Source organism: Haplochromis burtoni, unplaced genomic scaffold (assembly GCF_018398535.1).
Source record: "Haplochromis burtoni strain Fernald_Lab_line unplaced genomic scaffold, NCSU_Asbu1 Contig_126, whole genome shotgun sequence".
NCBI classification, from domain to species: domain Eukaryota; kingdom Metazoa; phylum Chordata; class Actinopteri; order Cichliformes; family Cichlidae; genus Haplochromis; species Haplochromis burtoni.
Genome location: NW_024582487.1, coordinates 420,479 through 432,493, shown reverse-complemented (window position 1 = coordinate 432,493; position 12,015 = coordinate 420,479). Strand labels below are relative to the sequence as shown.

Sequence of the window (12,015 nt, the reverse complement as noted above, 5' to 3'; positions counted from 1 at the left end):
CCAGAGCCAGAAAATTCTACACAGGTGACAACTTTTAACTGAAAAATAAAAAGTGTGGAATTTACTCAGGCTCTCAGACACGCCAGGTATGTCTCAGGTGGGTCAGACGAAGGTATGTTTGGTTATGATCAAACAGACAGACGAAGATTTCGTTAATTATTGATGTTAAATACAGAACTAAATGACATGGAGTAACCTCAGGCTACATTCCATATTTAAGACAAAGCCAGGAAAAGAACAGACTTATTATCAAGTACTCTTAAATATATGCTGTGCTTAAGGTAAACAACAAAATCTACCTGTTATGTACCCATAAATAGTGTCATTAAACTTCAATTACAGGAGAGCCAAACTCATTTAATGCATTTAAAAAAAGACAAAACAATTTGGATAATAACACTAATTAATAACTACAGTTTTCTAATGATAAAATTCTTATCTGATCCATTTTAATATAATATGTTGAAAATATTTTCCTCCTAATGCTAAAATAAGCACAGATGCATTTTTTGTTGCATTATTAAATATTTATTAAGCAAATGTATAGAAAAATATATATACAGCTTTGCCAAAATACTTTACAAGAATTCAAATGCAGCTTAAACATTCTCTTTTGTGGCAACAACTTCAAATTATATGGAAGACAAATTTGTTTTATTCAAGCTAAAAACATTTTTTTTTAGGACTTTCTCTGGTCTGTTTCGTGTTTTCTTCCTTCACCTTTTCATCACTAAATAAAAGTCCCGATTCGGACAGATTGGTTTGTAGTTCCAGCACAGTCACAGCTCAGTTTGCCACTAATCTTCTAAAATATGACCCTATTTAAACATCGCTCCAGTCCCACTGCGTTTCCTCCACATCGTCACGAGGCTGAAGATAATCTGTGAGCAGAGTGATGGTGTTTGTTCAGGGGAAGTTTCCCTTCCTCTGCAAAGGAAACACAAGAAATAACCCATTAGCAACATCGTGACCATGTTTCTCTTTTACCGGCATTCAGTTTATTTTATCGAGATTAAACAGCTCTTCTCTAATCAACTAGGCACACAGTCGTATCAGCCTAACGAGGATTCCAATTTTATTTGTGGCCCATTAGTCAAGGAAGCCCTTTGAAACCCAATTATTTGAAGGATTTTTAATAGACACTTGTTGGTCAGAGAGTTCTCCCTAAGGGAATTAGAAATCTTAGGGATTAATAAAGGGATTTGTTGGCACGGATAAAAAGATGATCTATTTCATGTACGTAATCTAGTTTTGTATCAATTTACATGGGTAACTTGGTGTTACTGTCATGACAACAGAGCTAGCATTGAAGTCCACGTGCAAGATAAATATACTCCTTCTACCACTGAAAGCACAGGTCACAACAGCATTTAGCATCCACACAGTAGCAGACATAGAAATGATTATCCCACATATAATTTGAGCTGAATTGGGGCACTCATAAGATTGCCCATTAGTTGTGCAAAGTTGACCGAAACATCTAACACTTTTGTGTCCAATATTTGACCAGTTTTTTTTCTTTTGGTGCAGTTCTTCTTAAAAGTTACCCCTTACAAAACACGTTTTTTCTTAATGTCAGTTTTCATTGTACAAGCTGGGCAGAGTAAATACTCTGGTGATGATAAAACGAAGTGTTAGCATCAGTTCGGCAGCATCAGAAGTCATAAGTAGGACATTGAAAGCAATAAAATACCCCAAAACTCTCATTAATTGACAAAGAACTTCACCAACTGCAAAAATGAATTATAGTTTGTGCATGGGCTTGCACGCACGCCTCTCTATTCTTTGATATTTTGAAAGCCATTTTAAAGAAACTTCCCAGATAGCTCAATGGCTTAATTAAAATCAAGACCTCAGATCAAAACACACCTTTACTCTAGGTACGAGTGTACAGACAGGAGAAAGAGTATATCTCCAACTGATGGACAGAGATGCTACAGAAAGAAAGACTGAGTTCTCTGTATTAAGTAAGTAAGTATTTAAGTAAGTATTTTATTCAACCTTCCTTTAAAGGTCGTCTCTGGGTTTTTAAATTCATTTTGAGTGTGTTGTACTGAAACCTGCCGCCCAGCTTGATCCTCCTTTTAAAAAAAACTAACTTCAAAGGGATTTTTTGGTTAAACAAAGGATAAATAGGAATGATCTGTTTGTTGATGGTTATCAGAAACTGGTTCTGTGGGCTTCGTGTTTTTCAGCAGTTTTAATAAGGTTTGACGCTGCTGGTGGGAAATCAGATTTGGCTTCATTATTTCAGACGTCTGCCCTTAAAATTTCAGAGTTTCATTTTCATTTGGTTTTGCAGTACATTAATGTTTTGTGTGTTTTTTATTGGGGTTTTTATTCCCTACTAGATTTGTTGAGGCCAAGTCCTGAGGATGAAAAAAGGCAAACAGTTATGAAATTCATTCATTTTTTATCAAACTTAATCTGTTTTTGTTAGAAATGTACTGCTAACAACAGTTTACACAGAAAATGTGTGGATTATGTCAGTTTTTGCACAGGACAGCCAACTAACTAGAAAGGAAATGTTATTTATTCTGTGAAAACCAGGAGCTATTTCTTCTGTGCAATTTGGGGCTTTTTTAATCTTAACAAAAACCGTTGTGTTTCTTAAAAACGCACACACATTAGTGGTTGTTGAGGAGGAAAATGCAGCTTTTAGCAGAAAATAAATTCTCTCAGATGTTTTTATAGCTTAAAACACTGGATAGAAGCACTGCGGCTTTTTAGAGAGACAGTTTTATACATCTGTAGTTTTCAGCCAGGCCACAAAAGTCAACTTTCTCTTTAGCTTCCATCCTACAAAAGACTGAAATACTACTGAATATCAACAGTGGGCTGGCAGAGTAATTGGGAATCTGCGGGGCAAAAAAATACAGCACACTTCGGGAAACTAGTCATATTATTGCCCTAAAATAAGTTAGGAAAGAAGGAACAACTAAAGGCCAATTTCCAAATTAGCCAGTTTGTCTAAGAGTATAGAGTCTCTTATACGTAAAACGCATGCTCTGTGGCATGTGTTTCATAAATCCAGATGAAGTCGTGTATGCACTGCATTGTTTTGCTGTTACTTGGGTTCTGGATAAAGGCTTGAATAAGAAAAACACCAGGCTGCTAGATTTTTGGGCCACACAGATGATCGTGGTTTGCGTGTCAAGCTTTTAAAATGGCGCCGGTTACTGTTCAGGAATTACTTGTCTGACCAGCAACAGTTAATGATAACGGAAAGCGTCCCACAAGGTTTGGTTCTAGGTCCACTTATTTTTGCAATTTACTAATAGAGCTAATGATTAGCTAATGATCTATAACTTGTGCTAAATGAACATAAACTGTTCTTCAGAGCAAAACACAATGATGGCTAACTGCCACATATCCCCAATGCCTGGTGTTCTGACACTGAGACCATTCAACTGAACAATTTTGTTAAGATTTCTGTTTTTGTTGTTTTGGAATTAGTACAAGTTTGCATGGTTTTCCCATGGTTGCATCGATTATCTCTGGGTACCTCAGCTTTCTCCCACAGTCCAAATACATGTGCAGATCACATTAACTGGTGATTTTAAAAATTGCCTGTATGTGTGAATGTGAGAGTGAAAGGTTGGCAGCCCTGCGGCAGACTGGTGACCTCTCTAGAGCATACCCTGCCTTTTACCTGGTGGTCAATTAAATTAGGGATTATAAACCGTTTGACTCTGTACCCATTTAAACTGTATTGGTATATTGTTTGGTTTTAATGTGTTCTCTTTTATCTTATCTACATGATTATTTTATGCTTTTCTTTTCTTTTCTACTCTCAGCTCTGTATGATATCAAAGAGCTTGTTTCATATGAACTGAGGGGTTTGAACAAGGCTCGGTGTAACATAAACAGTGAAATAAGCACAATGGTTTCACTTTAAATTAAAGCCAATAGGTCATTAATATTTAGTCTCGGAAATTCCCTTGTTTTTCATCACAGCAGTGGGGGTCTGCTAGTTTATCAGTAACAGTAAAAACATCTGGACCAGATGTGGTGCTACACAGAACTGGCTCGAAGGCGACGTCTGAGTCACTCTCACCTTCTCTCTGTGAAAGTTTGAAAGACGTGGAGTGGAAATCTGTAGCTTCTTGTAGTGCAGCTGAGCTGGGATGACTCAGACTCTGAGTCATTCCAGGGCTCAGACTGGGGGTCATTCTGGAATTCAAACTGGGAGTCAGACTGGAGGACTGGGGCTGCCAGTGGTGTCCAGAGTTCATGTAGTTGGTTGCAGGGCCTCCATACACACAGTACTGGTTCGGCGGAGAATATGCACAAGCTGAGAGGTAACCCGGCAGGCCGGATGAAGACTGAGGAAAACAAGGAAAAAAGGGAAGGTTTTAATCCCACTTGATTTGAAGTAACATTCCGATCAATCCATTATCTTTCAGGATGATTCACATGCCAACGCTTTGCATCAACTAATTATTGTTGTCGACTAATGCTTGGATCTGGTCTTACTTTAAAAATATTGTCACTGACATTTTTTCTCAAATTACCTTGATGATGGCTTAAACATTCATTTTGCCCTTTAATAAATATTAAAAGGTTTTCTCATAAGTGAGTCTGGTCTACTCGTTTTTTGAAAAGATATTAGGCTGAAATGTACGTTTATTTTAAAAAAAATAGTCCTGCATATCTCCCTGATCACAAACACCTTTAAAGCTTTACTTTTTTTAACCAATGAGATTTCTGGAGGACCTTTGAAGATCTTCCAGTTTCTGATTTTTTTAAATTGCACAGTCAGAAAATCTCCCTAATTTACAAAAAAAGAGTAAAAAAAAATACATGAATAAGAATTTCAAATTTTTTTTAGAGAAATAACTCTTTCTCTAAATGTCCTTGTTTTCCCTTTCGTTCCAAAGTAAATAGTAAAATACTCCCTTTTGATTCGTCCACATTACAACAGCTGTTCTATAAGCTCTGTGCACATCAGCAGCTGTTAGAGGTTAACACAAAGATGAAATTAATGAGCTAAAGACACTTGAGACAACCTTTTAAGAAAATCCAAGAATTTAGGCTCCTTCTTCAAAACTTCCACTGGAGTATTTCTAAGTCTCAGTTTAACAGCTGTTTCTACTTTCCCCGAAATACTGGAAAACATGAGAGGGGCTGGTGGATTGTAGCCAATCAGGGCTCTCCTCACAATCAGGACTGACAACTATCATCAAAGCAGAACAAGCAAATGGCAAAATAGCAGCAAGTAAAGCAAAATTCAGACACAGAAGGATTCTGCCTTTGATAAATTCATTCGTGTGCTATAAATCACACTTTTATTTTCCAGTTCATGTAAAGCCTGTGACATGTTGACCAGTTTAATTTCATAGTCAGAATTTATTCCTGTTTTACTGCCAAAATAAACATAAAAGTCATATTTTATTTGTACCTTCCTGCAATTAAAAGTGTTCCTTGTGCAAAAAAAACACTTTGTTTGCAGGAAATGTTCAGGTTACTCACCTGCTGTGGATATTTGATGTCCAGTTCATTGTTGGGTTTCTCGACTCCATTGATTCCAGACGGAAACGATCTACTGCTCATACTGGTCATGCTGGGAACGCTGGTCCATTCCTCCATTTTGGCTGGATGTCCATCAGATCCAGGCACACCTTTAAAAAAAACATGTAAAATGATATAGCTCATAAAAAAATTATACAGTCTTAATGTTTTTCATTGCAAACTGATTCAGCAGAGATCAGTGGGACAACTTGAGAACCGATGTTCTAACAGTTATCTGTTGGTTCATCAGACTAGAGTAAAGTTGTTTGTGCAAAACCTATTAAATCAAATTTCATAAACTTGTTAGAGGAACAACACATTAAATATTGATGTAGGTCAATGTTTTTGAAAGTACGTGATAGGTAACCGGCCGGCAAAGGATATTTGAGAAAGCACAAGCAAAGTGGCTCATATCAAAAAATAAGATTCAATTAGTCCACTCAGAGTAAATTTAAGAAGTAAATAAAAACATAATAGAATTAAAAAGTTTAAGATGGAATAAGAAGACAAGAAGTGGAGCCACTTCTGGCCTGCTTCAGGTTAAGATTAGCAATAATAACACATATTAGGGTTTGTTGAAGGACAGCAGTCGAAGGCTTTTTTGTAATTGTTAACCAAAACTCTTATGCATGACAAAATGCTTCAGTTAATATTTTTCTAATTTTCACATTATTTAATTTTGGAGCAACACCAGGAACGCACAGGATAAATATTACTGAAACAGAAACAAAATAAAAAGAAATTGTGGGGAAAAAATATAAAATTTAAAAGAAAAAGGTGCTGGAAAAGGTGCTGTACAGACAAACGCTTTGGTTAACAGCGTCTCTGATGGATTTGAGACAGTTCATTCCTCTGTGGCTGCAGAACTTCAGTAGCTAAAAACATTTTTCTGTGGCACCTTTCACCCAAAAACAATAACTTCAAACTCTGCAGGAGAGCAACAAGCCCAAACATCCAGGCAGAGTCATAAAGAAGTACCGTCATCCTCCAGAAGAACAACAAGAGCTGCAGCAGATGGTCTGACCCTGCAGAGCCCTGCGCAGCAACATGGAAACTGTCTGGATCACACGCACACTAAACCAACAGACGAGCGCTCTCAGAAACCTCCGTGCACTCCAGACTCCACTCTCTGGTAATATCTCCTGGATCTGGTTTGCATGCAGACATTGCTGACGTAGAGTGGCTGGCTTTTTGTCAGTTTGTGTTTCTCTAATCACATGATGGAGGGAGAAAATAAAATAAGGAATAATTTAGTTTTTACTGCATTCTGTTTGTCCAGTGTTTGGTGTGGTAAGGCAAACATTTAAATGTATAATAGTTTGTTGCTTTAAAGATAAATGTGCGCTGCGCAGAATTCGACAGGATGGATTTACTTAGCACGACAGTTTGATTGTTGAGGAGCATCACATTGTTTAGACGCACCCTGAGTGAACGTACTGCGAATGTTTGTTTGTTTGTTTGTTTTAAATGGCACCGATTTAAAATCATTCAGAGAAATAATGTGAAAGCATGAAGCCTCACGATCCAAAGGTTAAGACAGAAGGACCACAGACGTAACTGAATACACATCAAAACTGTATTTTTGAGGGTTACATGTGAGAATATTGTTGCTAGTTTGTTTGGCAGGGAACCGTTAATGATAACTATACAGGCCAGGCATAAATAGAAGCATGGCTTCAGTCTGAGCCTGTTCAGTCATTATTTATAAAATAGGCATGGATCTTATATGAATTGTTTGGGGGGGGGGTTCAGTCTGTATAATATGGGAGTACTGAATGAATAAATAAATATCAAAATGATCTCCGGGGCCTCGCATGTGTTGAATCAGTACGTGCTGCACATCTTAATAATAATGGATTGGATTTATAAAGTGCTTTTCAAGGCACTATTCATTCACTCTCACTGGTTGAAGCAAGCTACAGCTGCCTTGGGGCAGACTGACAGAGGCGAGGCTGCCATATCACGCCATCTGGCCAACACCTATAGGCGGTAGGGTAAAGTGTCTTGCCCAAGGACACAACGACCAGGACAGAGAGCCTGGGGATCAAACCGGCAACCTTCCAGTTACAGATGCGCTTCCCAACCCCCTGAGCCACGGTGGCCCCATCTAAAGCCACATCTTTAGATAGTAATACTGAGGAGTTAACCTGACAGATAAAAGTGACGTTAACCTGAAACTCATCCACAATATGTTGCACTCAAATCTTCATATATGCCTTCATATAACTAATATTTACTTGGCTTAATGTCTGTGTGTCTGCTGATAATTACGTCTTGAACTGTGAACAAACAGGAAGTGTTTTCATTTTCACTGAACACCGGCTCATATTTAATGAGGTTGGTGGAGTGTGCAAAGACCAGTGTCAGTGATGGATGAAGTCGGATATGCTACACATAGTTTAGCACCCGTCCATGAGCGCTGTCAGAAAGCTAAACAAAAGTTTTTACTGGGATCTGTTTCCTTAACTACACATGTGTAGAAAACAGCTCTCAGTAAATAATATTCTGTAATTTTTGATTCGTTTCCAGATAAATCAGAGCGGGTGCTGTTACAGAGGAGCTTTGTGGATCGAGACGTTTCTGTGAGGAAAAATAAAGCAGAGCTTTAGAAGATTAATGATCTAGATCAGATGTGGAGGACGATGAGCTGCTCACAGACTTATTATAGTTTATTTTTTATTTAATAAATCTTTATATTTAGTAATTTCTTAAGTGCTCATCCACTTCAGGCTGATTATGCCTCGGACAGGTAGGCAAACAACCATTCACGCTCACGTTCACACCTACGGCCAACGTAGAATCACCGGTTAACCCTAAAGCTCGAGTGGCCAGAGAAAACAAACACACGGCCTACAAACATCACAGTTTGCCACAGAAAGGCCAGTCCAGTGAATTCAAACACCAGACCTGGGCTTGCTGTGAGGGGACAGCGTCAACCACTGAACCATCGTTCGTTTGATCTCAAACGTCGACAGTAACTGTTGACAAAATACAAAAATATCACCTCATCTATATTCAGCTGATTCCAAACCAGATACTTTTAACCAGAAATACGAGTGTTTAATATTTAACATGTGAATCAGGAACAACACGACAGCACGATTAGATTGCAGTGAATGATGGTCTTTAGACTTTGTTAGTTTATCAAAAGGTCACTGAGGTCACAGTGTATGAATAACTTATAATCTGTGCCTCTCATCTGTTGAAATGTACTCTCAGAGACAAGATGATTTTGGAAATGAATATTTCACAGTTTCATGTTGACAATTTAAATGAACAAGAATTATCCAGTGAGGAAATAAATAAACCCATTTTTCTTATTTGTAATAACAATAATAATCTGCTGATTCACTCACCCACCCATTAAAGACATTTTATTTGTTAATTCATTTCATTTTCCCCATGGTATTTTTGATTTAAACTAATTTTACAGAAAAACTCATTTTAATCTACAGTGGACTAAAGTTATGTTTTCATTTAAAGTCGGGAGAACTTTAAGGTTTAGATTCAAACTTTTAAGGTTTAAATTAACAGAAGGCTAATTATTATACTAATCAAACGTATTATTATTATTATTATAAGATTATTTAAAAAGGTAAATTTTAATAATTTTCATCATGTAAAATTTAAACCTTATCAATTTTTAAATAATTAATTTTACTGTATTAAAGATATAAGTAGAATAATTGGTTTGATTTATTTGAATAAACCAGCACATCTTTTAAACAAAATTTAAATGTTTTAATGCATAAACCCGATTTTTAACATTTTTATACTGAGTGTTAAGTGTGAAATATAAAGAGTCTCCACCAACCTCCCGGCTCCATGAAGGCCCTGATGCCCAGGAAGTTGTGCCAGCTCCGGGGCAGGCCGATGTGTCCCGCGGTGCCGCTGCCGGTTCTGGTCCCGGAGGGGGCCCCGGGCCCGCTGTAGGATGGGTACGGGTAAACAGGGCCGTACTGCAGCGGGGCCTTGATGCCGTCGCACGGTCGCGGCTGAGAAAGAGTCCCGATTTTATTCCTGAGGATGCGGCTGATGGAGCTGACGGAGGGCACGTTGTACTTATCGCACACCCCGTCGGACAGCAGCCGGTCCCGGATCTCCCAGGCGAAGATGCCCGGGTCCCCCTGCTTGTAGTCCCGGATGCTCTTCACCACGGCGGGGGTGGTGACCCGAGGCTTGCTGCCGCCGATGGCCCCCGGCAGGATGGAGCCGGTCTCGTTGTAGCGAGCCAGGATCTTGGAAACGCAGCCGTGAGAGACCCGCAGCTGGCGGCTGATGTCGCAGGGCCGCATACCGAGCTGCGCCAACTCCACGATCCGCAGGCGCACCGGGTTCGGCAGCGGGCGGCCGTTCACGAACACCCCGCCGAGCTGATTCACCTCCCCGTAGCTCTGCTCTGCAACACGGGGGGAGAGGTGTGACCGAGCCGCTCGGGTGTAAAGCGGGAGCAGGTTTAAAGGCTTCGCAGGAAACATCTTATTATTATTTTAAGAAAGTTATAAACCCTGTTCTCAAAATAAACGTCTCCGTTAAACGACGTTAAATGTGTGACCGTGTTAGTTTTTCCTGATTAAACATAAATCAGATTTTAACTGCTATTTAAATGATAAACATTAAACAAGTGACTGAAGATTATTTAACCAGAATAATGATTACATTTATTACGTCATCCATGGCATTAATACATGTTGTTAACGTTAATTTAAAACTTTTAGTATATTTTAGTTTAATTCGCTTATAAAATATGGAAATAAAACAAACATTTTTAAGCTTCTTTATGTGATATCTACTTGGAAAATAAATCCATAACAATACACGTTTTATTAAAGTTTATCTCCGAAAAAACGACAAATTTGTAATTTGTTTCTGATCTTCTGTCTCAATCTCCAGCTTTTTTAATACTAAACACGTAAATTAAATTAATTTAAATGACTGAATGTTTAACGCATTAAATGATGCTGAGATTTTACTGGCTGATGAGGCTGATGTGTGTTTGTGTGCACAGATTAAATCCACTCTTCAATTATAGATCAGATTTTCTTGCTAACTCTACATGCAGCTCAGCTGAGGATTCATCTGTGGTGTTAGTGCAGCGCTGCACTTCCTGTTTGTTTCTGCTCATCTGCTGTACTAAAAGAATCTTCTTATAGCTTAAAATTCAGCCTTAAAACTTTCTGGCTCCATTTGAGGAGATTTCTGGGTGTTAATAGGACAAAAAAGCTTTTCGCAAGTTGGCAGCAAAAATGATTTATTTGAGAATTTAAATCACTGCTGAATGAACCAGTTTGTCCTCTTAATACTTCGTTTATGTTCCTCTGACAGTCCTGTAACAGTCATTTAAATGCATTCACTGGGGTCTAGACTCTCACTTTGTCCTCACTGTTTGTGCACATCTATCATCAGTCAGAGGCATTTTTTTAAACCTTATATTTATTGTTCTTGTTGCCCATCATTAGCACGCGCTCTTCATTTCACCTGCAGCTTTCCTGGTTAGATAAATGAGGAAGGAAGGAGTTTAATTTGACTGACTGCAGCAGACTAAAGCTCAGACACGTTTCTGCAAACACTGAGTGATAAATTCATAAACTTACTTTAAAAAAAAGCTCATCTTTGGGAATTTCCCATCAACAGTGAAGAAGTGAAGAACATGCTCCTTATTTTTCATGTTGTCTGTCTGTTTTTGTTTTTTTTATCAAATATAATTCTTGCCTTTACCCTGCATAATCTCCGGTCTACTCTGGATTCTTTTATAGGTGTATGCATACTAACAGTTGTTTTTTAATATTTTAATATTTATTGAAAGTGTTATTAATGCACAACAACAGTTTAAAGAGGCTGTAGCACACAGATCAGCTCATTTTAGTTTAAAAGCACCTCGGCGTCTTATTTTGTGTTCACTTTACTTGCTGCTGGTATAGCTACACCGTGTCACATTTTAAAAGATAGTCAAGCACCAACAATGCAGCTTTTCTTCAATAAAACACTCCAGAAAAGATGAAATCTCCTCCAAATCTCACATAAATCCCTTTTCTCTTCTTCAGAGTCACCTTCAGGTTAAATCTGTATCAAACTCACCCATCAGCTGCCGTCCACAACGTCTCACTGCTCCACCATCCAACCCTCCGACTGCAGCCTGCAGCGATCTGAAGAGATTTGAACCACCACCACCTCCTCCTTGTCCTCTTCCTTCTCCTCATTTCCTGCTTGCAGGCTGTCATCAGAAATACGAGAGTTCCTGAAGGGCTCTGAAAGCTGGATTTCTTTTCTCCCATGTCCACATGTTGACATTGAACTCATCTTGAGCTGTTTATTTCCCCACAGACTCAGAGGACAGCAGCTGCCAAAGGATCTGTTTAAAGGACGACACAACACAACGAACATACGTCATTGGAAAGAGTTTGTTCAAAGCCACTCTGTGTGTGCATGTTAAACAGAACTGACAGATAAATAATAAGATAATAAGGCACCACAAATAATTTTTTTAAAAAGTCCAGAAATAAA

At 38.4% G+C, this 12,015-nt stretch overlaps 1 protein-coding gene across 1 annotated transcript; it reads right to left on the bottom strand.

Annotated features, from left to right (window-relative positions):
• Nucleotides 1-512: 512 nt before the first annotated feature.
• Nucleotides 513-11,720, bottom strand: pax1b (paired box 1b). The gene is made up of 5 exons (XM_005929869.2): nt 11,590-11,720; nt 9,326-9,910; nt 5,473-5,621; nt 4,058-4,325; nt 513-927 (listed from the first exon to the last, which is right to left on the bottom strand). Exons 1-5 carry the CDS (start codon nt 11,591-11,593, stop codon nt 863-865), a joined length of 1,071 nt encoding a protein of 356 aa, XP_005929931.1. The 5' UTR covers nt 11,594-11,720; the 3' UTR covers nt 513-862.
• Nucleotides 11,721-12,015: the final 295 nt, after the last annotated feature.

Excerpts from the sequence above, each read along its gene's own strand:
- pax1b (XM_005929869.2), bottom strand. Across the intron at positions 5,622-9,325 it reads GGCCTTCATGGAGCCGGGAG|GTGTGCCTGGATCTGATGGA; the intron begins GTTGGTGGAGAC and ends TTTTTTTTAAAG. Across the intron at positions 4,326-5,472 it reads ACATCAAATATCCACAGCAG|TCTTCATCCGGCCTGCCGGG; the intron begins GTGAGTAACCTG and ends TGTTTTCCTCAG.